This window comes from Emys orbicularis, chromosome 2 (genome assembly GCF_028017835.1).
Source record: "Emys orbicularis isolate rEmyOrb1 chromosome 2, rEmyOrb1.hap1, whole genome shotgun sequence".
Lineage (NCBI taxonomy): Eukaryota > Metazoa > Chordata > Testudines > Emydidae > Emys > Emys orbicularis.
In genome coordinates this window covers 163,922,377-163,948,667 of record NC_088684.1, presented here as the reverse complement: position 1 = coordinate 163,948,667, position 26,291 = coordinate 163,922,377, and the positions used below count along the sequence as shown (strand labels likewise).

The window sequence follows — 26,291 nt, the reverse complement described above, 5'->3', positions numbered from 1 at the left end:
TCAGACAACACTTGCAGTCTACCAAAGAAGCCTATAAACACCATGCAGTACTAGACTGTCAGGCAGCCCCCAATATGGCCATGGGGAGAAGGTGTGACTCTCTGCCCAGCACCTTAAATCAAGCCAACTATCCACCAAACCAGACTACAACAAACTGGACCCCTTCAAGATTACAGAACAGGTAAATCCAGTGGCCTTCAGATTACAGCTGTTCATATCCTGGAAGATCCACTCCATCATTCACATCTGACTTTTAAAGCCCTTCACCAAGAACCCATACCCAAACCACTCCAACCTGCCACCTATAATAGTCTGCGGACAGGAGGAATACTTGTTCCAGTGAATCCTGGACTCTCAGTGAGTTAGGGGAAGGCTCCAATACCTGGCAGACTGGGAAGGCAATGGTCCATAGGAGCAACATTGGGAACTGGTAGAGACGATCTATTGTGAGGGTTTCATCAGAAGTACTGTGAGAAACTGGGCCCTAAGTCCCCTAGGAGGTGCCCTCAAGGGGATGGGTACTGTCAGGAATCAGGGTCTGCAGCAGAGTCAGTCTCTGGGCAACCTAACGGACACAGCTGGCCTGTATATGCCTCTACCATTACTGCCATGAGGAGGGATGCCTGTCTCTCTAACTCCAGGGGGAGTGCTAGGCCGTAAGGGTGGAACCAGAAGAGGGCCCTGTATTAACTTAATTTGGTCCTGGATGCAGGAAGCCACAGGAAGCTGCACTCAGCTTGCTGCCTTCCTACTCTGTACATGGCCGTCTAGTGGCATGTACATAACTTTAAAAAAACGACACTCCTCAACAGCTGATTTGGGCAGCACTTAGAGTCCCTGGGACTGAGTTCGAAACCACAGAGCAGTCCAAGCCAAACTTGGGCAGTTGGACAGTATGTTAATGGTACACAAGAAGAAACGGAACCTGTGCAATCTTTATTAGCTGTGGAGCTGTGCAAGGCTATAATAAGAGTATAAAAGAGGTAAAAATGTATGTGTCACTCAAGTCAGTAGGTATGACTCTAAATGCACAGAAGAAACAGACCTGTTCAGCCAGAAGTTGTCACTTATACAGTCACTTTTCAGAATAAAACCACACTTTAAGCTTTCAAACAATTATTTCAAGCAGGGTGAAGGGTCACTGTTAACACATTATTATTCTGTCATTTTCAGGATAAGTGACCATCTTAATGAACCATATTGTAGTTTACATTTTTCAAGCATCATTATCTACCCAGCAACTGATAGGATATTATATAGTTTCCTTTAGAAACTATCTTTTATAGTAAATGTAATTTCTTTCTCCTATGGGTTTAAATCAAAGACAGCTACAAAAAGAAAGTGGGATCTATTGAATAGAATTATTTTCCCCAGAAGCTTGAGAGGTAAATGTGCAGGGTAAAGGTGCAACTACTAAACAAGGGTTATATTAAAAACTGTGTGGTTACAAAACAAGGGAGGGGGTTGCTAATCAAAAGAGCCTTCTATACAAAGATAAATGGTATTGTAAAGAAAATCTTAATATATGTACATTTAATATCCTGGAACATGAATCAAAAAAAATTAAAGTAGCACATTTTTAAGAGTGATCACGCTAACTTGTTTGGTTGGTTTTGTTTTGTGATTTTATTTTTATTTTATTGCTAAAATCTAAGATAAAAGCTATGTGTAATACCGCTGGTGGTAATTGAGATAAATCCTGATTGAGCTAAGTATCAGAGGGGTAGCCGTGTTAGTCTGGATCTGTAAAAAGCCACAGAGTCCTGTGGCACCTTTAAGACTAACAGATGTATTGGAGCATAAGCTTTCGTGGGTGAATTACATGCGTCTGACAAAGTGGGTATTCACCCACGAAAGCTTATGCTCCAATACATCTGTTAGTCTTAAAGGTGGCACAGGACTCTCTGTTGCTTTTTACTGATTGAGCTAATTAGTGCAAACCCTGACTTCCTCCTTATTTATCCTTAGGGGTCACCTAGTTAGCTCCCACCAATGGCTAAATTGTGGCTATGCCTGAGTTAGGACAAGGCTGTAGTCTCCCACCTTCTCTTCTCCTCACAAAGGAAAATTTTCTAAGATACTGGGTATCCAAATGAAATTCCACTTTTGCTCAAAAATTGAAAAGGAACACAATTTGAGCAATCCTGGCTGTCAGTGCTTTCATATTATTTGGTGCAACAAAAAGAAGCATTGCCCTGAATTATGCAGAAAAGAGACATTTCAGGAGGTGTGGCATTATCAAAAGTTGAATGGAAGTGTTTCTGGCATAAACTGAAATAGAAAATCTGTCCTTTATTTTGCACAACTCTAATTACAATTTACACCCCAAAAGGGTTCACATTTGCTCTAGCTGTAAAATCTGTCATACTTCAGTCAGGAAATAATATTTTTAAACAAATAATATGTCCCTGTATGTTGTTGTGTCATAATAAAAAAACAAACAGTATCATTTTAAAAACACTTTTCATTCTTACTGGCTAGTAAAAAAAGGGGGGGAGATAGAAAAAAAAAGCACATTTGGGTCTGATACAGAAGTCAATAGATGCCTTGTGCAAAGGATCAGGTCTTTAAAGACTAGTAAACTAAGAGACAAGAAGACTTAAACTGTTTTTCTGTTGTTGTTGTTGTGCTATTCAGACTCGTTTGCACCAGCTATATTTTTAGCCAATAAACTACATTTCAGTCCACCAATGGCAAAATAGCTATTGAATTAAATTGTATTTAGAAATATACCATATGTCTTCCAGCACTTAGGCATTCAGGAAGTAAGAGCAGATTTCTAAACATATGACCTGCTGCAAACTGTAAAGCTCTGTTTCTTGGAAAGCATAATCCTGTTGGAAATATGCCAATATCCCTCCTTCTAGCCCAAGAAAGGAAGAATCCTGTATATTATCTTTAATCTTGCCACTGTCCTTTAGGGGGAAAACTATGTAATCCATTCTCTATACAGAGGTGTACATAGGAAAACTATTTTTCTACAATTTAGCATAGGGCTAAATGTCCCACAAATTCCATCTCTAGATTACGAGGGAATACTCCACAATCACATCTGTGTCTTCTGGGAATTTTTAAAACAAAGTAATAATAGCTGATATCATTTTCTCATTCCAGTGAATGATGCTGATAGTTACTGTGTATTCTGTAACCATGGTTATTACCTGAAACTGCCATGGCCTTTCACATGAAAAACAGTGTCTCTTTAAGACAGTATGAAGATTCTACTGAGAGAGCAGGTGTCTGTGAGCATGCAAATTGACCTGGTCAGCAGAGGGTAGGGCAGCTTCCCCTGGGCTGGTAAGGCACTGAAAGCAGATAAGAGCATGCTGCTGGAGACAAAAACATCTGGTCAAAGAGTAGACACTCTTAACCCAAAGATCACAAATCACAACCTTCTGGGGAATGATGCAGTCCTGGGAGTAAGGCATACAGTTTAACTCCATGAGGGGAAATGGGCTTTTTGCATGTGCATAACCCTAGGGTCGATAGACAGCTCCACAAAGGACTAGCCAATAGGCAGGATCCCCCTGAACCCTTATCTCACCAGACCAAAATCCCAGAAACATGATTAGATTAAAAACTCCATGCAGAAGGGAACCCTGAAGGGAAAGCAAAGCCAGTAACTGATTACAGGCAAAGGTTCAGGAAGGAGGTAAATGACACAATGGGTATTGAACCAACCAAACACAGAACCAGACTGTCAGACAGAAGGTGTGGTATGACAAAGATACTTATAAACACCCATCTGTGATAAGGAATTTGACACCAATGTTAGAGAGAAAGGCTTTCTAGCAACCCAGAGGAAACACATTTGCTAACTTTTGAGGTCATTAGATTGGTCCACAAAGTGTTAAAAGATGCACAGAACTTTGCAAAAGCCTATGTGGGTAACACTACAATGTTTAGCAACACTTGGCAGTTATTTTGTTAAAACTCAAGAGGACCCTAACACACACTGCCTTCGAGTTAGTCAGTGACTAACACTCTTGCAGTAAAGTAAGGGGGGGAGCTGTGACAACTTGTACCTCAAAATAGCACCTTGTAACTCCCACATTCACCACTTGTATATGGTTATGATATTTTGAACAAATAATGCCTTGTAAAGTATCCTATGAAAAGTCATGATTTGCTGAAACTGATTGTTCTGTCAAAATATGTATATCATCACTGTATATGGAGTTATGAGATTTTGCTACATGTTGTTATTGAAATATATTGTGAGTCTGGGGGATGCCTACAGCTAGCTCTCCAGTGGCAACAAAGGTGGTGACCCACACCTAGCCATTGACCAGCAAGGGAATTGTAAACAGTAGATTTACAATTCAATAAGAGACAGGTGCTCAAGCTCTAACAATGGGGATTGCTTAACTCCATAACGCAGCAAGGAGACACAAATCCACAGTTTGAGAACTGCAAAATTAAACATCTCTGATGGTATCTTCTAGACTGAGCACTGAGTCCCATTGGGTAGATAGAAAGATTAACCTAAATAATCTATACAGAAGCCTGAGGAACCCCTGGTTCTAGCCCATTCTCTTCGTCTCCCTTTGCACTGAGCTGAGGGTGGGGTGTACTGGGCACAGGGCTGGGGGTGCAGGGTCTGGCCAGGAGTTAGGATGAGGGGGGGGCTCAGGATTGGGGCAGGAGGTTGGGGTGTGGAGTGCTTACCTGGGGCAGATCCCATTTGGTGCGAGGGGTGCAGGTGGGAATGTGGAGGGGGGATGCAGGAGCTCCTGTTTGGTGCTCAGGGTGGGGATGTGGGGGGGGTGCAGGATTCAGGGCATTGGGTGTGGGGGGACTGGGTATGTGTGGGGGGTGCGGGAGTCAGGGCTGGGGTCGTGGAGGGCTGGGTATGTGTGGGGGGGTGCAGGAGTCAGGGCAGGGGGCTGGGGTGTGTGGGAGGGGGTGCAGGAGTCAGGGCAGGGGGCTGGAGTGTGTGGGAGGTGCAGGAGTCAGGGCTGGGGTCGTGGGGTTGTGTGGGGGGTGCAGGAGTCAGGGCAGGGGGCTGGGGTTGTGGGGGTGCTCCCAGCCCCCTGCCCTGAGCGGCTCACATCAGGGGGCTGGAGGGGGTAGGCCCTGCTTCCACCCCCTTCCCCAAGGCCCCGCCACCACTTCTTCTCCGCCTCCTCCCCCGAGCGGTGAGTGCGCTGCGGCTCCACTCCTCCCCCTCCCTTGTGCCGGCGAACAGCAGGGAGAGGAAGGGGGGGAAGGGCAGGAACACAGCACGCTGGGGGAAGAGGCGGGGGAGGGGGGAGTTTGGCTGTGGGCAGAGCCTGCCCTGCTGCAGCAGGAGCCCCAGCGCCGGCAGCACCAAGCTTCTGCCCCTGCAGGAGAGAGTGGGGGGCAGAGAAGAGCGGCCGGGCCAGGACCCCTTTGGACCGTGGGCCCGGCGCCATGGCAGCGCCATGGTAAATCCGGTACTGAGGGTAAGGGCCCAGCTAGGGACACGCACATCTTGCAGATGAATGTGTGGCTGTGCAGATAGTGTCCACAGGAGGGCTTTGGCTTCCTCGAGCATGGAGTGCTGTTCTGGGAAGGAGGACTGCTTGGAAGAGATGGGATCCACCTAACCAAGAGCATCTTAGCATACTGTGACCCAAGAACCCTTAATGCCAACTGACAAGGGAGCTACAGGAATATCCTGATTCTGGTATGTACCCTCTGGTTCCCAAGATAATGTTATGTGAGGTCTTAAATGAAAGCAAGGTCAGACTGTACAGTAATATCATAGTGAAATGTACATACAGATACTATGTAAGAAGTTATGTGTATATATATACTGAAAAGTCAATGCAGAGTTGACAAACTTTTTCTGTCAAGATGTAAATTAAGCATTGCATGGAAATGGATATTCATTGTGTTAGCTTACAAAGCTGTGAACTCAATAGGGAAGCAGCACACAGGAAAATAAGCCAGAGGTGGTTATCTTGACTGAGTACAGACAATGAATTTTGGAGATATAAGCGAAAGGCAAAGAAGGCACCCCATATCCTGTACTTAGGAAGTAAACAGACAGTGCATTTACATTTAGGAAAACAAGATCTCAGGTGACCTTGGTTGAAGATGCTGTAAAAGGCTTTGGGTGAGAAACTTCATTAGATAGGAGGTTAACCAGATAGTTAAGTTTAGTCTCTAGCAAGTGTATGATGATTTTCTTTTATATTAATGTTTTAATGTTTTGATTCCAATATCCTTACTCACTCACTTGAACCTTGCATCTTTGGTAATAAACGTATCCTTTTTTCACTATAAATATATTTTAACGATTTTAAGCAAGTTGCTGATCCTGTGCCGCGTACACTGTTCTGCTGGGGACAGCAGACCTGGTATTTATGAGTGCACACTGCATAAGGGGCTGAACACTACAGAACAACATTCAGAGGGCCTTGGGTTCTACCTAGTGTTAACCTGCAAAGCAAAGTAAGGTCTGGCAGAACCCAGAAGAGAGTGTTTGGGTAGCTAAAAGGCTGGTGGCATCAAAGAGCTGACAGTTAAGCACAAGAAATTCTTCCTCATGCTGGAGGCAGGGGGGTAACAAGGTGACTCTCAGTTCTAGGTATGCTGAGAACCATCTCTCTCTCTCTCTCAACATAACAATGAAGGCTTTAAACTGGGTTCAGATGGTGCAAGTCACAAAAGCCAAAGGTAGGTGACCTTAACAGAGAGCTAAATGTTGAGGAGGGTGAAGGGAATGGAAAATTAGAATAGGGTCACAGGAGCAACAAGAGGGATAACAGTGGGGAAATCTGCTCAATATCGTAGATGTCTAAACATAAATGCAAGGAGTATGGGGAATAAACAGGAAGAATTGGTCCTGTTTAGTCTGTAAACTATATTATAACTTCATTGGCACTAAAGAAATGTGGTGGGATAAATCTCATGACTGGAATATTGCATAAAGGGTTATAGCTTCTTCAGGAAGGACAAGGGGGGTGGGTGGGAAGGAGGAGATGTTGTATTACAGCAGGAATATATACACTTGTTATGAGATCCAGACACATGTGAGAGTCAGACCATTATAAAAAGGGGGGGAGGTGACTGATATCATGGTAGGGGGTCTAATATAGACCACCAAATCAGGAAGAGGAAGTAGATGAGGCATTTCTAGGACAAATAATAGAAATATCCAAAACACAAGACCTGGTAGCACTGGGGAACTTTAACTCAGTTATATGTTGGAAAAGTAATATGGCAAAACAAAAAATCTCCAATAAGTTCTTGGAATGTATTGGGGACAACTTTTTTTTTCAGAAAGTGGAGGAAGTAACTAGAGGGATATACATTTTAGACTTGATTCTGACCAACAGGGAGGAATTGGTTACTAATCTGAAGACAAATGGCAATTTGGATAAAAGTGATCATGAAATTATAGATTTCATGATTCTAAGGAGAGGAAGGAGTGAGAGCAGCAGAAAAAAGGACAGCAGACTTATAAAAAAGCAGACATTGACAAACTCACAGAACTGATAGGTAAAGTCCCATGGGAAGAAAATCTAAGGGAGAAAGGAGTTCAAGAGAGCTGGCAGTTTCTTAAGGAGATAATATTAAAGGCACAACTGCAAACTAGCCTCATGTGAAGGAAAGATAGGAAGAATTGTAAGAGGCCAACATGGCCCCATCAGGAGCTATTTAATGACCTGAAAGTAAAAAAGGAATCCTATAACAAGTGGAAACATGGACATATTGCTAAGGAGGAAGACAAAAGAATTGCACAAACGTGTAGGGACAAAATCAGAAAGACAAAGACACAAAATGAGTTACATCTAGCAATGGACATAAAAGACAATACGAAGTTCTTTAAATACATTGGGAGCTAGCAAAAGACGAAGGAAAATGTAGGTCCTCTACTTACTGGGGAAGGAGAGCTAAGAACTGATGACATCGACAAGGCTGAGGTATTTAATGCCTATTTTGCTTCAGTCTTCACTAAAAAGATTATGACCAGATACTTAGTGCAATATTAACAAGGGGAAAGGAACATAAGCCAAAATAGGAGGGAAGAACAGTTAAAGAATATTTAGATAAATTAGATGTATTAAAGTCAGCAGGGCCTGAAAAATAAGGAACTAGCTGAAGCAATCTCAGGACCATTAGCAATTATCTTCAATAACTCATGGAGGATAGGTGAGGTCCCAGAGGATTGGAGAAGGTCAAACTTAGGACCTATATTTAAAAGGGGAAGAAGAGGACCTGAGAAATTATAGACCAGTCAGCCTAACTTTGATACCTGGAAAGATACTGAAACAAATTATTAAGCAATACATTTGTAAGCACCTAAGGGATAATAGGTTATACATAATAGCCAAAATGGATTTGTAAGGAACAAGTCATTCCAAACCAACCTAATTTCCTTCTTTGACAGGGTTACGGGCCTAGTGGATGGGGGGAAAAGAGTAGACATGATATATCTAGATTTTAGTAAGGTTTTTGACAGAGTCCCACATGACATTCTCATAAGCAAACTAGGGAAGGGTGATCAAGATGAATTTACAATACAGCGGGTGCACAGCTGGTTGAAAGACTACTCAAACAATAGTTATCAATGGTTTGCTGTCAAACTGGAGGACATATTAAGTACAGTCATGCAGGGAACAGTCCTGGGTCTGTACTAGTCAATATTTCCATTAATGACTTGGATAATGGAGTGGAAAGTGCTTATAAAATCTGTGGATGACACCAGGCTAGCACTCTGGAGACATGATTAGGATTTACAACAACTTTGGCAAATTGGAGAATTGAACTGAAATCAACAAGATGAAACTTAATAACGACAAGTGCAAAATACTATACTTAGGAGGATAAAATGAAATGCACAAATACATACAAAAAGCAGAATACTTGGCTAGGTGGTAGTACTGCTGAAAAGGATCCCAGGGGACATAGTGGATCACAAATTGAATATGAGCCAACAATGTGATGCAGTTGCTAAAAAGGCTAATATCATTCTGGGTTGTAAAACATGGGAGGCAATTGTCCTCCTCTGCATTGCACTGGCGAGGCCTCAGCTGCAGTAGTATGTAGGGTGACCAGATGTCCCAATTTTATAGGGACAGCCCCGATTTTTTGGGTCTTTTTCTTATATAGGCTCCTATTACCCCCCACCACCATCCCGATTTTTCACATTTGCTGTCTGGTCACACTAGTAGTATGTCTAATTCCGGGCACTACATTTTAGGAAGAATCTGAATACAGTGGAGAGAGTCCAAAGGACAGCAACAAAAATGATAAAAGGTTTACAAAACCTGACCTATAAGGAAAGCTAAAAAAATAACGGGGCATGGTTAGTCTTGAGAAAAGAAGACTGAGGAGGAGGGGGGACCTGATAGTCTTCAAACATGTTATGGGTTATTCTAAAAAGGACAGAGATCTATTGTTCTCCATGCCCACTGAAGGTAGAACAAGAAGCAATGGGCTTAATTTGCAGCAGGGAAGATTTAGATTAGATATTAGGAAAAAACTTTGTAACTATTAGGATAGTTAGCACTGGAATAGGCTTCCAAGGGAGGCTGTGGGATTCCCATCATTGGAGGTTAGACAAACACCTGTCAGAGATGGTGTAGGCTCACTTGGTCCTGCCTCAGCACAGAGGGCTGGACTAGATAACCTCTCAAGGTCCCATCCAGCTCTATATTTCTATGATTCTACAATTTTGATGATTAAAATCTAATCTCAAAGTTAACTTCTGAAGTTTAAACATTGCTAATCATCTGTTATAGTGAGCTAAGTGTGCAGAGCTAAGTGTACAGAGCTAAGTGTATTAATAGGCTGATTTTCTGTAGTGCTGGGCAACTCCAGGTCACATTTAAGCTAGTGGGTGATGAAAGTAGGGTGACCAGATAGCAAGTGTGAAAGATCAGGACAGGGGGTGGGAGGTAATAGGAGCCCACATAAAAAAAAAGCCCCAAGTATCGGGACTGTCCCTATAAAATCGGGACATCTGGTCACCCTAGATGAAAGTGCACTGCACCTTTGAAAAATCAGACCACAAATGACTGCCAGAGAACTAGAACAAAATTGTAAAATATGGAGTGTCTAAAACTACGCTCTGAAATCCATAGTTCGGTACCTTAATAAGTGACCTAACTTTCAAAAGTGCTTAGTACCCAGCAGCTCCCATTGAAGTCAATGGGAACTGCTGGATGCTCAGCACCAGTGTGCAAATAAATCAATCGGTCCACTTAGATTCATGACAGCCCCAGGTTGTTGATGCAATTACTCAGATGGAACCCTACTCCAGTGCAACTAATAAGCACAAGAGAAAAGTGGTTTCTCTTCAAAGAATCTTACAGCACATAGGAGTAATGAAGTTCCCATCCTGCAGACCTCTAGCAGTGGGGTTGGAAGTATGCCCTATTGAACAGAATACAGGTCTGGGAGCCAGGATACTTGGGTTTACTGACCTTCTGTATGACCTTGGGCAAATCTCTCTATGCCTCTGTTTCCCTCCCGCTCTTTGTCCGCCTTGTATAGTTAGATCGAAAGGTCTTCAGGAAAAGCATTTTCTCTCACTATGAGTTTGTACAGTGCCTAGCACATTGGGGCTCTCACCTGAAGCCTCTAGGTGCTATTGTCATGCAAATACTAAAAATGAAATTAACACTGCATGTATTGTAAATTAATCCCATCAGTAATAAAGTGTGGAGTAATGGATAGGATATATTCACAAATCTGTGATCTTTTTAACAGTTTTGTCTTCATGTGGTGAATTTTGGTGCTCATGAAAATAAACAAATAGAAAAACCCCATTGGGTGTATCAGGCATCACACAGCCAAGCTTCCCCATTAATGTACCTTAGACATGGCTCCAGACCATGCACAAAGACCTTTGTCCAGAAGTACCCACCGTTTAGAAAATGGTGAGCCTGATCCCAGTCAGACTCAAGTCATAGGTGGTTTGCCACTGACATAATGACATCAAGATTTGGGGCCATTAGCTCATCTCTGCTATTTGTGTTTTCCCAAACGGCAGCACTGAAAGTGCACTAGTGATGGACCATATAATAAGTAGGATTACAAGTTTCTATTTTTAAAATATATTTTATTTCAACTTTTGAAAACAGAATACTGTAATATACTGAGTAGTGTGTTGACCCTAAACTGCATAGAATCAAAAATGCTTAACTCTGTATAATAAGCTCTGTACTGCTCAAGTGATTATCCTTTTATCTCTTTTGTAGCTGGGATCTTACAAGTGACAAGGTGTGCACAAAGAAGTAACTGTGAAGATTTTTGATAGCCATGCATGTTTTACAATACGGGTAGAATGCCATTTGCATCTTCTTTTACAGTTTTCTGCCAAATTCTAAAAGAAAAAATGCACATTGCCAGTAGTAAAAACTACATTTTACTTACAGGAAAAAAAGATAATATAACCAAATAGAAATAATTAGTCTTTTTGCAAAACCAGCGACAACTGGCAGTATATGCAGGATATTTTGTATATTTGTCCTCAGATCTCAGATTTATAAGCAAGAGTAAAAATGGCAATAACCCCAAGAACACTGTGTTCCAGAATTATATAGACTACTTCTTGGTAAGAAAAGATTTGTTTAGGTAACAAAGTCCTTTTTATTAAAAACTGAAGGATGATCTTGAATTATTATAACCATATGCATTAATCTTTATCAGCATGAATGAAAGGATTAATCTTTGCTCTTAGCTCATATTTTCTCCCCACATGTCCAAATTGCAATACAAGTTATTTCCAGAATGTAGAGAACACTGCCAAACAATAATTATAGCAGGTTGAGACCTGTACTATATATTGTACACCTCTCCCTAGTGCACCACTGGGGAATTTTACCAACAACAGCTTAGAAACATTGAAGGTATTTATTCTAATTAGAGAAGCTTCTCATGTTAGATATGCCAAAAAGGACCTCAAAAGAACTATTTTAAGAGTCTTGCACAAGTCTCCCAAACCAAATACTTATATATATTTAATGTAGCAAATGTACACAGTGGTATGGAAATGCCACGATATTTTGTCTGCCAACAGAGCAGAACAAGCCAAACACTCCTGTACTTTTCACAGCTGGAAGTCTCTCCAATGTGCCTTATGGTTTTGTCCCTTTTTGGAGCTGCACAGTATATCAGATCACTTATTAATTGTCATTTGTCTGTCTACTGACAATGTAGCTAGACACTTGGAATAGATTTGTTTACTTATTTAAAACATTGAAATAGCACCTATTGTGTCTCAGTGTCATAAAAACAAATACAATGGATTTCAAACTAGTCAAAGAGAACCAAGCAACCCAAATACATAATCACAAAAGGCAAAGGAGTCTGGCATAGGAGAAACCAATTGTTGCCAAAGATGAACCAGTTAACCAAAAGAAGGGCTCAGTTCCTAATGTTACACAAAAGGATAGAATGGAAAGGGAGAGTCAGCAGGTATTTAAAACATGACTTATCTTTGACCTTTTTGCCCCCTTCTTTGCCAAATGTACAGGCAGACATTGCAGCATGAACTAAAGTCTGACAATGAGATATATGTGCAGAACTTGTCTGGGAGGAAAACTGAAAGAGAAATGTCCCTACTGACTGTAGATGCTGGGCAGGAGAGGAATTCCATAGGTACATAAGGCCTAGATAATGGAGTTTATATATTAATATTAAAATTCTGCCCGAAATCCTTTGTCATATTGGAACCCAGTGCAGTCTGTGGAGGGCAACCATAATCAGCTCCTTTGCTTCTATAGTAAAGGGTAATCAAGCATAAGTTCTACATCAATTGCACCTTGTGGGATGGTCTACACTACCGCGGTAAATCGATCTAATTTATGCAACTTCAGTTACGTGAATAACGTAACTGAAGTCAACTTAGTTAGATCCACTTACCGCGGTGGCTACACTGCGCTGTGTCAACAGGAATGCGTCTCCCATGGACTTCCCTTACACTTCTTGGGGAGCTGGAGTACACATATTGATGGGAGAGTGCTCTCCCATTGATTTAGCGTTACTTCACCAGATCCACTAAATCAACACTTGCTGCATCAATTGCAGCAGTGCCGATTTACTAGTAACTGGAGACATGCCCTATGGATCAGTTTCAAGGCAAGCCCATTAGGAGCACATTATTGTAGGCCAGCCTGAATGTGATGAGGCTTTGTGTTATATTTAAGCAGCACACCAGATGTAGATTAGCAACACACTCTTTATTACATTGTTTTTTCTAAAGGAAATACTGGTGGTATTGTCTTCACTTTGAGCTGGGGGTGTAACTCCCACTGCCGCTGAGACAATGATTGAAGAGACATACTATGAACAACTGACCTGGGTCTGGAAACCACAAGGGTTACAAGTTATTATATTATATTATTTGCTGAATTTCTTAAAGTGTTTTCATGAAACGGTGAAGAAATATAAAGTGCACTTATTAGTCATTATGTGTTTTTGTAAAGTTTTCTACCAGTCTACAAGCTCCCTAAAAGGCATGAGTAACAAGGTTATTATGAACTTTATGTTCTGGAGAGGAAGCCTACTAAATGAAGAACTGAATGACTGGACATTATACCAAGTGTAGCTTCAAATTAAATCAAAAGATTTCTTTTCCTTCCACCCACTCAGAAGGACTGTGAATAATGATATTTTGTAACACATGATAGAAAATTCCATAGAATCATAGAATCTCAGGGTTGGAAGGGACCTCAGGAGGTCATCTAGTCAACCCTCTGCTCAAAGCAGGACCAAATCCCCAACTAAATCAACCCAGCCAGGGCTTTGCATACCTGGGTGTTCCTTCTAGCTGGGTTATTTTGAAACCCATTAAATCTCCTATGCAAGGAGACTGGTAACAAATATACACATCTGTAGCAATCCCCTATTGAATGGGAATACAGATGTGGAGATGGACACTCTCCTTATACTTATTCCCTTTCTTGGTATTTGGAATTCCAATAGATGTAATCTCATCATAGAATATAGGATCCAGTCTGCCACATCCTCAACATAGGAGAAGCTATATTTTCCCTTCCCACTCTACTTTCAGCAGCCCCATTGACAGCGGGCCCTTTGAAATTGAAAATTAGGATAAGGATTTATTCTATGGTGAAACTATAGATCTTCCAATGTCAAGAACCTCCACACTAAGTAAGAGGGAGTGGTAAAGGTATGCTGCTCAAATATGTGACATGCTAATGCAGGCAGCTCTCTTCAGCCTGACTGGAGGCTTCCCAAACTTCTGAATTTGTTCAGAAAGAAGCCCACTAATCACTAAAAGGAATGAGGTCCACCCCTTTACAGTTATCTTGCAATAAACAAACAGCACAGCCAACTGAATTTTAGGATATTGGCAAGATCTCACAGCAAAAGGCCATCATGATCTGCAGAGCAGCAAATCCACCATGTTAGATAAAAGAATGTCTTCCATGACTGAACTGTCAGGCACCAAAGAGATCTTTTCCTACTGCAATGCTGCTAGTTCACACACATGTGAACATGCATGAACACACAATAAAAGTGTAGTAACTATATACAACTGTTGCATAACTATCATTTGATAGGAAGCCTCCATTCCAATTAGTCAAACTGCCATAGTTTTCTTGCTGTATATACATTCCACTCTCTCACTGTAGGAACTGAAAGTCTCCACTGTGCTCCAGTGCTGCAAAACTAGTGTGATTTACTGGCCGAGTTATGTGTGGGCAGGCAGATAGACATAACAACAGGTGAATTTACCAGTACCTTGACACTTGATGCTCCCTAAGGTGCTCCCACCTCCCTCCCCGCCCCAGTTAGGTAAAACTTTGCTTCCAACTTTTTATTAGATTTGCTTTCAACAAACTCTAATTACAATTCTTATATTTGTTCTTAAAGCTAAAACCTGTGTTCTGATGATAAGACTTAAATCCAAACAGACAAAAGCTTTGATGTTGAAGTGTGGGCCTCAATAGAGAGCTAATAGGTACAGCTGAAGCTAGTTAGTAGAGAAAATGTTAATAAAGTCAATCTGATTAACTGATATCATTTTAGGGAATAGATTTTATTTTGTCCTTTGGATACAATACAGAATGTATATGGTTAACATAAAAACCTGGTAATAAGGATATTTTTTCTGCCACAGGGGAGTCCTAGTTAAGTGACTAGTTCTAACACCTTAGGTATGTAGCTAAATATTGAGTAAATAAGAGTATCACACACACAGAGGGCCTGTCTCTCCTCTCATGCCAGTTTTGCACTGCTATAACTATGAATGTCAATGGAGTTGTCTTTATTTACACTGATGTAAAATGAGATCAGAATCATACCATGTGTATCTTTCATACTTTATATTCTGAAACCTGCTGACATTCAGAGCCTATTGCAAAGCTCATTAATTTTCCCAGGCTCTCTCTAAAGGCTTGTCTGCACTGGGAAAATTCATTCATATGTGCTAACACACATGGTAATACACAATGTTCAACACAACTTAGCACTCATTTTATACAAGCACTGTCATATTTAAAATCAGGTCAACTGGTCATGGTTAACCCTAGGTTCCTGAACCTGTAAAAACTTATGCATGTGCTTAACTTTTTTACACTTGAGAATAGTCCCATGGGAACACACACATTCCAAGAGTTAAACAAGTGTACCTGATTGCAGTATTGTGGTCAGTATTGTGTTACTTGACACAAGTTAAAACAAGATGCATCTTCCTAGCACAGACAAGCCCCAAGGAGGGTTTCATAGATATGTGCAATTATACTACATTACAGGGGATTTTTTTAGAAACACCTGCAACTTTTGTTTAAAATAAATGAATAGATAGTGTTGTGCCTCAGTGAAAGCCACCATTTAACTGCTTCTCCCAGCAGGAAGTCCTTATCAGCTGATTATCATTTGTGACAAAGAAAAACTTCCTTGGAAAGTGAATTTATTAGCTGTAGTATTTGGCCATATTGTAGTCTAGTCTTCCTCCTTAAGCTATGGATAGCTTCAAATAAGTTAGCCTGCAGCTCAATGGGATTTTCAATCAATCCTGTTAAGCTAACTCAATTAAGCAAACTTAATTGAAAAACACACCCTTTTTGCCTGTCAAGACAAAGCCCTACCAAGAGAGCCAGAAGAATTCAATTTATTCCAATTGTTTACTTTTTGCTTCTGCTTTTCCAATTATTTAACAGAAGAACATCAAGATCGGCTACTACAGTTGGCAGACTGAGCTTTCCTATATAAGCACACCTGAGAAACGCTACACAGTTTATCTCTCTGTCTGCCAGTACAGACAAGTATATGTTGTTTATGATCAAGTTTCTACATTTCTGCAAACTGCTGCTATATTTATGTTTCATCTCACAATAATTTAAACGTTAAACACATACACAGAAGTATAGTGCTGTCAGAAAGTGCCTAGACTTAAAGGTTCTGCTCTACATCTATTTTCATGTATTTGTAACTGCTGTAAACATTCACTCTAGACTAAAATTTGGCATTCAAACTATCGGACTGCTCACACTCCTATTGAAGTCAATGGGAAGTTTGCCAGGTCTATGCATGGGAAATGTTTAATGGTTCAAAATAAGGTCTGCTTGGCTGTTTCATATCTGCATAAGCACAGAAAAATAGTTCTTAGGCATTTTCACCCTTCCCTGATTCCATCTGGGTAATACTTGCTACAAGAGTAAAATTGTATGAGTCTTTGGTCAGTTCATTATAGATGTCTATACGATAATTTAACAGATACATTTTTAAGAATCACACAGAGCAATGGAAAAACATTTAAGTATTTAATAACCAAAACAAATATTTATTGAAATATAATTTTTCAGGCCAATATGCTGAATGGCAGACCAAGGCTTCAGTTATTTTCAGAACTAATCTTTGTAAAAAGCATCAGTACACAGATTTTAAAAGTGGCTAACAGAGGCTCAGAAGCAGTAACAATACTTTTCATAAATATTTTCATCAAGCAAGTTTCATATAAATTTATTACAGAAAACATGCATACTTTGCTACTGCCTCATTTACCTGGTATACTGAGAATATCATACATCCAGTGCTCATACATCATGATCATACATCAAGATTTCCAGACCAAAGTGGTTTGGATAAGCACCCAGAACTCATACATCATGACTTAAAGAGTGCAAAGTATGAAAAGTGAACCAAAGTTAGTTAAACAAAGCACTCTCCCATTTATATCATTTGTTCAGTTTTACTTTACAAGGATCAGTTAATTAAAAGAACTCTTTCAAGTAAGAATTATTTCTACCCTGATGCACAATGTCTCTTTGGGGCTGAAATTTCAAAATATGGCATTTATATTTTCTCTTATACATCTTGCACATATAGGCCTTGAAGCTAATGAGACTCACATGTTTAAAGTTAATCATGTGCCTAAGTAGGCAAGCCATTTGTCCGGTTTTAAGCTGGACAGTTCTACTTTTCTAAGGTTTGTCTCCTATCCAGTACTGAGACAAAATCGGACATAATTTTGTCCAGCTCCAGATGGGGAGGTGCCATTTTGAAGAGCGCATTGCCCTGCCCCTACCGGTGCACTCGTCAAAAGGGCAGCTCCCATGTGGAGTGACCTCACACTGGTGGGGGTGGAGTCACACAGGTGAGGGCAGGACATGCCGTTCCCAGAAGTACTGGAATTCTGGGGATGCGTGAGTGGCCATCCTCTGCCTAAGTGTTTTGCTGTAATGAAAGCATAAACATTTGTGTGTGTTTGTGCATGTATTTCCTATTGATTGCATATGCAAGTAACAATATTGTACACACTGTTGTATGTGCATAAATAGTAGACAGGTTGACCCTTTTAAAATTATGACCCACAAAGTCCTGCATCAAGGTACAGTTCGCTGCTTTATGTATGGACTTTGCTTTGTGTCACATTCCAAAGACTGGAAAGCTTTGAAACAATTTTTAAAGTAAAAAGCATTTCAAAACCATGCATACTCAAAGGATAGGCTTTGAAGAATGTAGATAAGGGGAAAATGAGGTATAACAAAATCAAAAGCACTGAGGCTTGTCAATACTTACCATTGAGCCACTTGGAGTTGTACTGTGCAGTGCGGAGAGGAGGAAGAGCCCCCAGACTGCGGTAAATGGCAGGATCCCTTCCTGGGAAATCCATGGCTGTAGCAGCATATAACTCCCCACTGGAAGTGAGAAGAGCTGTGGAATTGTGTTGAGGACTGTATGGACAGCGAGCCATGCCACTGATCTGATCATGTATCTCTGTCAGGTTGCTTAACTGGAAAAGACAACAAAAATCACATAAGCATGACAAGATGAGTCAAACCACACCATCAGTGAAGAAAAATACCATAAGCTCAGCAAATGTCTCATGTTACCATAACACAGTGCCAAGCACTCTTCTTTATTCCAGGCCCATGTTAGAAATATAATGCCTTTCTGGTCTTTTTATCTTTCAGATCCAAAGAAACACAGTGAGGAAAACATTTACATTAATTAATTAAGAATTATACTTAAAATGTTATTTATTAGCAGCAACTTAGAAAATAAATTATGTATATGACACTCTTCTGAAGTGACAAAAATCAGGATGTGTGTATCTTGGTAATATCCTATCCTATGCATTAATATATTAAAGAATGACGATATGCCGCCAAAAACCATATTCGATGTACAACGGTCATAGTTTTTTTGTCGTGAAAGTTCATAGATCTAACTGTTACAGAGCAATTGGCTAGAGGGCATAGAAACATTATCCTCTAGCTTTGTTGGTGTCTTCCAGGACACAGGGATAATGAGCTCAAAATAACAATGAGCTTTCCAGCCCAATGGAACTGAGGGTATGATTTAGTAGGCCCTAATACACTCAACCACAAACCACAGTTTTAAAGCCATTACGCTATTTTGGAAATTGATGTGCAGTAAGTTTAAATTGTGTACATGTTCCCAGAGGTTTGACACTGAGCAGATTTATTTTTTAAAATACAAACAAAACAAAACACCAATAAATGGTCACCATATTCCAGCCAGCGGTATTTTGATGTTTATTCTAATTTTAATTAATCCTTGATGCATTCTCTCTCTCGTTATCTCTCTCTCACTCTGATATATCCTTAATCAATAATTTTCTTTTTGACATCTTTTAAATCCATAAATTGTGGCTGTGTTAAAAATAGCAGAATAACATTTCCAAAAATTTGGAGGTTTGTTGCTGACACCAATCAGAAATCAGAGTAATATATATTATCATCTTAGCTAAATCTATCTGTACGTATCTGCATCAACCTTTCTTTACTTTTGTTGGCCCACAATTACATTCATTAGATATAAAAATTTTACACAATGGGATGCACACACCAAGTTTTTGTGACTCTCAATTTTATGTACCTAAGTCCTGATTTATGCACCCAAATGTGGATTTTGGACACCCTGTTAAACTTAATACATTTGAAATGTGGCTGTGTATCTCATCTCTTGTGTACTGCTATATTGTGAAATATACTGAGGTGTAAAATTCTAAGAAAACATTCAACAAAATCACTTAAATAAAAAGGGGATGTCAGTTTCATGGTTTTACCATAACCTAGGGTTACCATATTTGCACAATCAAAAAAGAGGACACGGGTGGGGGGGGGGGAGCCCTGCTCTAGCCCCGCCCCTGCCCTGTCCCGCCCCCATCAACTCCCTCCCACTTCCCACCCCCTGACTGCCCCCCTCAGAACCCCCAAACCCCCCCACTCCTTGTCCCCTGACTGCCCCCTCCTGGGACCCCTGCCACTAACTGCCCCCTAGGACCCCACCCCCTATCTAAGCCTCCCTGCTTCTTGTCCCCTGACTGCCCCCTCCTGAGAACCCCCCACCCTAACTGCCCCGCTAGGACCCTACCTGTCCCCTGACTGCCCCGACCCTTATCCACACCCCCACCCCATATTCACACCCCCGCCCCCAGACAGACCCCCGGGACTCCCATGCCCTATCCAACTGCTCCCCGCCCACTGACAGGACCCCCAGAACTCCCGACCCATCCAACCCCCTCTGCTCCCTGCCTGCCTCGACCCCTCTTCACACCCCTGCCCCCCTGACAGCCCCCCCCCGAACTCCCGACCCATCCAACCCCCCCGCCCCTTGACAAGGTCCGGCTTTAACAAGAGCCCGGGGCCGGGCCGGCTGCCCTGGGGCCCGAGCCGGGCCGGAACCGCTGGGGCCGGCGCGCTCAGTCAGAACCGGGGCCGCCGCCCTGGGGCCTAAGCTGGGCCAGAGTCGCCGGGGTCGGGGCCGGCGCGCTCAGCCGGAACCAGAGCCGCTGGGGCCGGGGGTGCTCGGCCAGCACCGCTCGGCCGGAAGTGGGGCCAGTGCCCCGGGGCCCGAGCCAGGCTGGGCTGGAGCTGCTGGGGCCGGCCGGGGCCAGAGGTGCTCGGCCGGGGCCGGGCCGGCCTCCTGGGGCCCGAGCCAGGCTGGAGCCGCTGGGGCTGGGGCCAGAGCCGGCGCACTCGGCCGGAACTGGGGCCGGTGCCCCGGGGCCCGAGCCGGGCCGGGCCGGAGCCGCTGGGACCAGCCGGGGCCGGAGCCGCTCGGCCGGGGCCGGACTGGGCCGCGCCGCGCCTCCCCGGATTCCTCCTCCTCCCGTCCCCCCCGCCCCAGCTTACCTGCTGCTGCCCACCTGCCCCTGCTTCTTTTCAGACTTCCCGCAAAGATCTGATTCGCGGGAAGCCGGGGAGGGGGAGGAGCAGGGGGCTGAGCGTTCAGGGGAGAGGAGGAGGGGGAAAACAGCTGCGGGGCTGGGGACGTGCTAAGGCTGCAGAGGATGGGGGGGAGCCGAGAAGGGGCTTTGGCTGCTGAGCGGCACCGCTTTTCGATCTATAAATAGCCGACCGGGGGGAAATACCGGACATTTTTAGAAATCTCCCCCATCCCGCCCCCCTCCCCCCGGACGGCTATTTATAGATCGTAAACCCGGACATGTCCGGGGAAATCCGGACATATGGTAGCCCTACCATAACCACACTTTGAAATCATGCTAAAATTTCTTTTCTGTCTGTGAAGATATTCAAATATCTGCATCTTATCATATCTGTTTGTAAGCACCCTTTACTAGATGGGCCTCTGAATTTATTGGGAGTGTTCCAGGGGAAAAGCCTGTGTGCTGCAATCTAGCCTTAGAGACTACAACTCCCATGATGCCTTGGGGAAAGAGAGCGAGAGACTTCCCCCTGCAGGAAGAGCAGGCTGTGGACTCCATTTGGGGAAGAGGAGTGAGATGGCTGATGTGGAGCTCTGTCCATACCAGGAGCTGCTACTAGGAAGCCAGAAGCTGCTTCTGAGAGTCTGCAAGGGCTTTGATCAAGCAGAGAGCCTCAGAGGCTGTTCGTGGCTTCACTAGAGCCAGGGCAGACACTATTGCTGTGCCTAGAGCTGACTGAGCTGGGCCTGCAGTGAAGGAACTGTGAGTAACCCCCACTGTTGAGAAAGTACTTGGAAGGGGCACCGCAGAGAGACTGAGTCTGAGGAGAGGCAGAGTGATCTTTCCATCGAACCAGGACTCAGAGCTGCTGACATTTGGTGGAGCCAGCTCCAACCTTCAGCGGGGCTGTGCAGCTTGTTGCCTTGGCTGGACTGATACACAGAACCCACGGAGTGCTGTCTCCAGCTTCAGATCTTCAAGCGCGTCCACGCAAGCGTCTAGGACTCTGAAATCCAGAGGAGTGTACACTCTGGGGTGGGGTAAATGATGGCAGTGTAAATGCCAGTTAGATAAGTTTCATGTATTACTGTATACTATATTTGTTAATTGATTTTATTCAACTTCTCCCCTGTGGATTTAAATCAGTAGTGACATTTAATTTTTGTCTGTTATACCCTGTTTCTTTAAGTTGTTAAGTAAATGAGTGTTAGCTCTAATTTAAGTATATTGGATGTATATTATTTATAACTGTTATGAGTTAGACCCATGCCACAGGTTGTTGTTATTATTATTACTATTTGAAGGGGTTTATTCCTGGAGGTCCCCAAGGCACGCCATTGTGTGTGTACAGGGGCCAGCCAGGTGGAGGCACCACCAATTTTAACTTCCTTTAGGAGTAAAGGGACTGCAGCAGAGGGTGGATGGAGGATTCTCACTTATCCAACATCACCAGATACTCAGAATCTCCTATAATGTCAACAACATCAGGCACACAGGTGAGTGCTGCCTGATCCTGAGTAACCCAGGGAAGAAAGTGGGGTTACATATTTGTTTGTTCCCAAAACCTGAAGATGAATTTGGAAAGGTTCAGTACACATCACAGTCATGGTTGTGAATGTGCTCTGGAATACAAAAAACTACATTTGCTCAGTATTTTCTTGCCGAAAAAAATTACTAAGCCCTTTTGATCTTCTGCAAACATGGCAGTTACGACACCTTTTAAAAATTAATTTTATTTTTAAAGACATGCTGCATGTATTTGAAATTGTTCTGACAAGTTTGAAAAGCATATGAAAAAAGCTAGTAAAAGGTATTTACATTTTAGGCCCAGGCCCCGAAGTCTAGTTTTTTAATTGGCCAATCTTTGTTTGATTTGCATATTGCAGTTACAGCTGTCTCATTTACTGTAATTTTGAATGTATGCACATTTATTGCTTATATTGAATGTTGTTAGATTGACAACCCTATAGAGTGAAATACTCTGATTAGTCACAGCACAGGCAGCAGCAGTGCAAACTTCCCTACACCAACAAGCCTCATCCATGCTTGAAAGGTATCTCTATAGAGGTAAGAGGCTGGGTCAGCCTTGAAAGCTGATTCAATCTCGTTCTCCCAAAAGAGGACTAAATAAAGTCAAATAAGGTGGTGATGTGGAAGCTTGTTCACTGTGGAGATCTCAACATCTCACAGAGGCAACTGGTCAGATAGATGATTACTTTCAGTTACTATCTAGGGCTGTATCTGAGCTAACAGTCTAGAAGTGAAATATCCCATTACCAATCTGCACAGCCCCATAGCAGCTGTTTTGTTTCACAGTGGCAATAGTAATCATTTCTGTGAACATGTGGGATCAATTCGTTTACTCATACCGTCCGATTGGTGCAAATAGGAGTGAAAGCATTGGTTCCACAGGTGAAGAGCCGGTCACCGCCAACGAGAAGCACACGGATATAGTTCTGGCATTCTTCCTGCGATGCAGAAAAGAAATAATGTATTCAGCAATGCTGCAAAGGAGAGGGAGGCCATTTAAAACTTGAATTATTCATCAGGGCTATGTTACCGTACGTGAAAACTCTGATAAGCAATGCTTGAACTTACCTGATGAGTGAGAAATCAATAAGTACTTAGATTGAATTCCTAACTATAGTACAAGAATCCATTCTATCCTTAAGAAAAGCCCCTAACAGAGTCAAATAAACCTGTCCAGTACTGAATGCATCTGCCAAATTGATATTTTTAAAGGTCCAGTTAAACTTTTTACGTGATATACACCACCTTGAATAAAAATGTCAGTCCCAAAAGATCAAATGCTATATCTCACGACAGGCCAGGCCACGGGGTGAGGGGTGGTCAATGGGTCACTACCTTGGATTTGTTGAAGCTACCATAGATATATCTCATGAGCTAGATCTCCAGGTGAGGATTTGGCCCTATTACATTAATGCATGACATTAGAAGCATATTAAATTACCCACAGGAGAGACATTTCTCCAAGCACTGAGGTTCCTCAAGATGGCCTCCAAAATTCCATCTCTTCAAATAACATGTAAGCACACCCTGGAGGAATTATGATATATATATATTTTTTTACTCCATTACATTATTATGTTTAGACTCTGAAATTGGAAAAATTAAGATGCCACCAAAAATTTTCATGGTTGGTTCAGGTTAGGGTTACCATATTTCCTCATTAAAAAAAGAGGACACTCCACGGGGCCCTGGCCCCGCCCCCGGCCCCGCCCCAACTCTGCCCCTTCCCCGCCCCAACTCCGCCCCTTCCCCAAAGTCCCCGCCCCAACTCCGCCCCCTCCCCTGAGCGCCCCGCATTCCCCCTCCTCCCTCCCAGCCGTGAAACAGCTGCCCGAGTGCTACCGGCTTCACGGTTTGCCAGGCAGCCCCCAGACATCCAGACCCTGCCCCCGGCCGGGCGCTTCCCCAGCGCAGCCGGAGCACGGGAGGGGAAGCGCCCGGCCGGGGGCACAGGGTCTGGAGGTCTGGGGGCTGCCCGGCAAACCGTGAAGCCGGTAGCGCTCGGGCAGCTCGGCTCTTCAGCTACACAGAGCTGAGGTGTCTGGGGGGAGCAGCAGCAGCCGCCGCCGCGGGGGAATCCGCCTGCAGCTCGCAGCCTGCGGGAGCCACAAGGTAAGCAGGGGACTGGGGCAGGGATGCCGGCAAAGCTATTTTCCCGGACATGTTCGGCTTTTTGGCAATTCCCCCCGGACAGGGATTTGAGGACCAAAAAGCCGGACATGTCCGGGAAAAACCAGACGTACGGTAACCCTACCTAACTGCCCCCCAGGACTCCACCTCCTACCTAAGCCTCCCTGCTCCTTGTCCCGACTGCCCCCTCCTGAGACTTTCCCCCACATCCTAACTGGCCCCCTAGGACTCTATCCCCTACCTGTCCCCTGACTGCCCCCTCCTGAGACCCTCCCCCCATCCTAACTGGCCCCTTAGGACCCTACCCCCTACCTGTCCCCTGACTACCCCAACCCTTACCCACCCCCCCACCCCCAGACAGACACCAGGGACTTCCATGCCCCATCCAACCACTCCCCACCCCCTGACAGCCCCCCCCCAGAACTCCCGACCCATCTAAACCCCTCTGCTCCCTGTCCCCTGACTGCCCCCTCCTGGGACCCCTGCTCCTAACTGCCCTCCAGAACCCCACCCCCTACCTAAGCCTCCCTGTTCCTTGTCCCCTAACTGCCCCCTCCTGAGACCCCCACCCTAACTGCCCCCCCAGGACCCTACCCCCTACCTGTACCCTGACTGCCCAAAACCTTACGCCCCCAACCCCCAGACAACCCCCCCCCGTACTCCCGACCCATCCAACCCTCCCCCTGCTCCCTGTCTCTTGACTGCCCCCTCCAGAACCTTCCTGCCCCTTCTCCGACCCCCTGGCCCCCTTACCGTGCTGCTCAGAACAGCGTGTTGGGCTCCACGCACAGCCCGACACGCTGCTGCGCTCCCCCACGGAGCGCATAGCCCGGTTCCCGCCCTCGCAGAGTGCTGCTGGGCAGGGGGAGGAGCTCCAGACTGCCAGAGGCCCACTGCGAATGGCCGGCCGGCTGCAAATGCAGAGAGGGGGAGGGAGGGAGAGAGAGGAGAGGAGTGATCTCAGCTGCAGGGGAGAGGAGGGGGAAGCGGAGGAGGGGCTCTCTCTGGCTGCCAGAGCCCAGTGCAAGTGGCACCATCCGGCCGGCTGCCCTGTCAGCCGCGCGCACTCTGCATGGGGGGGAAGTACGGACATTTACAAATTCCCCCCGGACGCTATTTTTAACTGAGAAAAGCCGGACATGTCCGGGGGAATCCGGACGAATGGTAACCCTAGTTCAGGTATGCATCCCCTGGCAGAAGGCTTTTTGTTGCAATACTAAAAATCTATTAGAATTGTAAATCAAGAAGATACAAACACTCCTGCTGCAGCTTGAATTCACTAAAACTCAAGCAAAAAAAAAAAAATGCTTGTAAGAAAATAGCTTACAGACACCTCAGGCTAAGCAGCTTTCCATTTTGCTTCTAACTCTCAGAAAGGTCTTGGGGTAAAGTTTTAAAGCACATTGGGATTTAGCGATGTGACTCCTGATGTTAACTGAGGTCATGCAGCTAAATCCACACCCTTTGAAAAGGTACCTTGTTATCCTGCAGAAAGCACCATTTTCTGGGCTTTAGCTACAAATAGTGACATCAAATGCAGTTGTGCATATGTTTTGCAAACAGGTAGCCATCTGGACCCATTGAAGTATACTATAGAATTTCTGGTACTGCCTTGCATTGTGCATGTGGTTGCACATCCAGCAGTCATGGTTTTAAATTAAAAAAGGAACAAATTTAAGACACATGGTGTCTGAGCTACACTGAGAGGTAAGGAAGGATTTGTACCCCATGAGTGGTGATGGCTGGAGGCAGTGGGCCAAATTCAGGCCTGATATAAGACCTTGGAATTGCAGTGACTTTACCAGGGCTATGTTTTGCTTATTATGCAGGCAAAAGCCAGGAAGCCATATTACCTTGACGTGAGCTGCAGGGAGCATGCTCAACATTGATCTTTAATACATCTATAAAACTGTAACACATTTACTTCAGTGCAGCCCCCCCGTACTCCCAATACTCGCTTGCACACAGGATGGAAAGTGTCCCATTGATTTCAATGAGAGCAGGAGGAGGCCATTAGAGCACAGTGGCAAAGTGCATTCCAGAG

General features: G+C 43.8%; 1 protein-coding gene across 1 annotated transcript in view; it reads right to left on the bottom strand.

Annotated features, from left to right (window-relative positions):
• Positions 1 to 26,291, bottom strand: part of SEMA5A (semaphorin 5A) — a 505,753-nt gene that overhangs the window by 280,076 nt on the left and 199,386 nt on the right. The window contains exons 5-6 of the mRNA XM_065399065.1: positions 22,957 to 23,055; positions 17,971 to 18,184 (exon numbers count right to left, since the gene is read on the bottom strand). Coding sequence (XP_065255137.1) covers positions 17,971 to 18,184; positions 22,957 to 23,055 — 313 coding nt within the window. The remainder of the gene's footprint in view (positions 1 to 17,970; positions 18,185 to 22,956; positions 23,056 to 26,291) is intronic.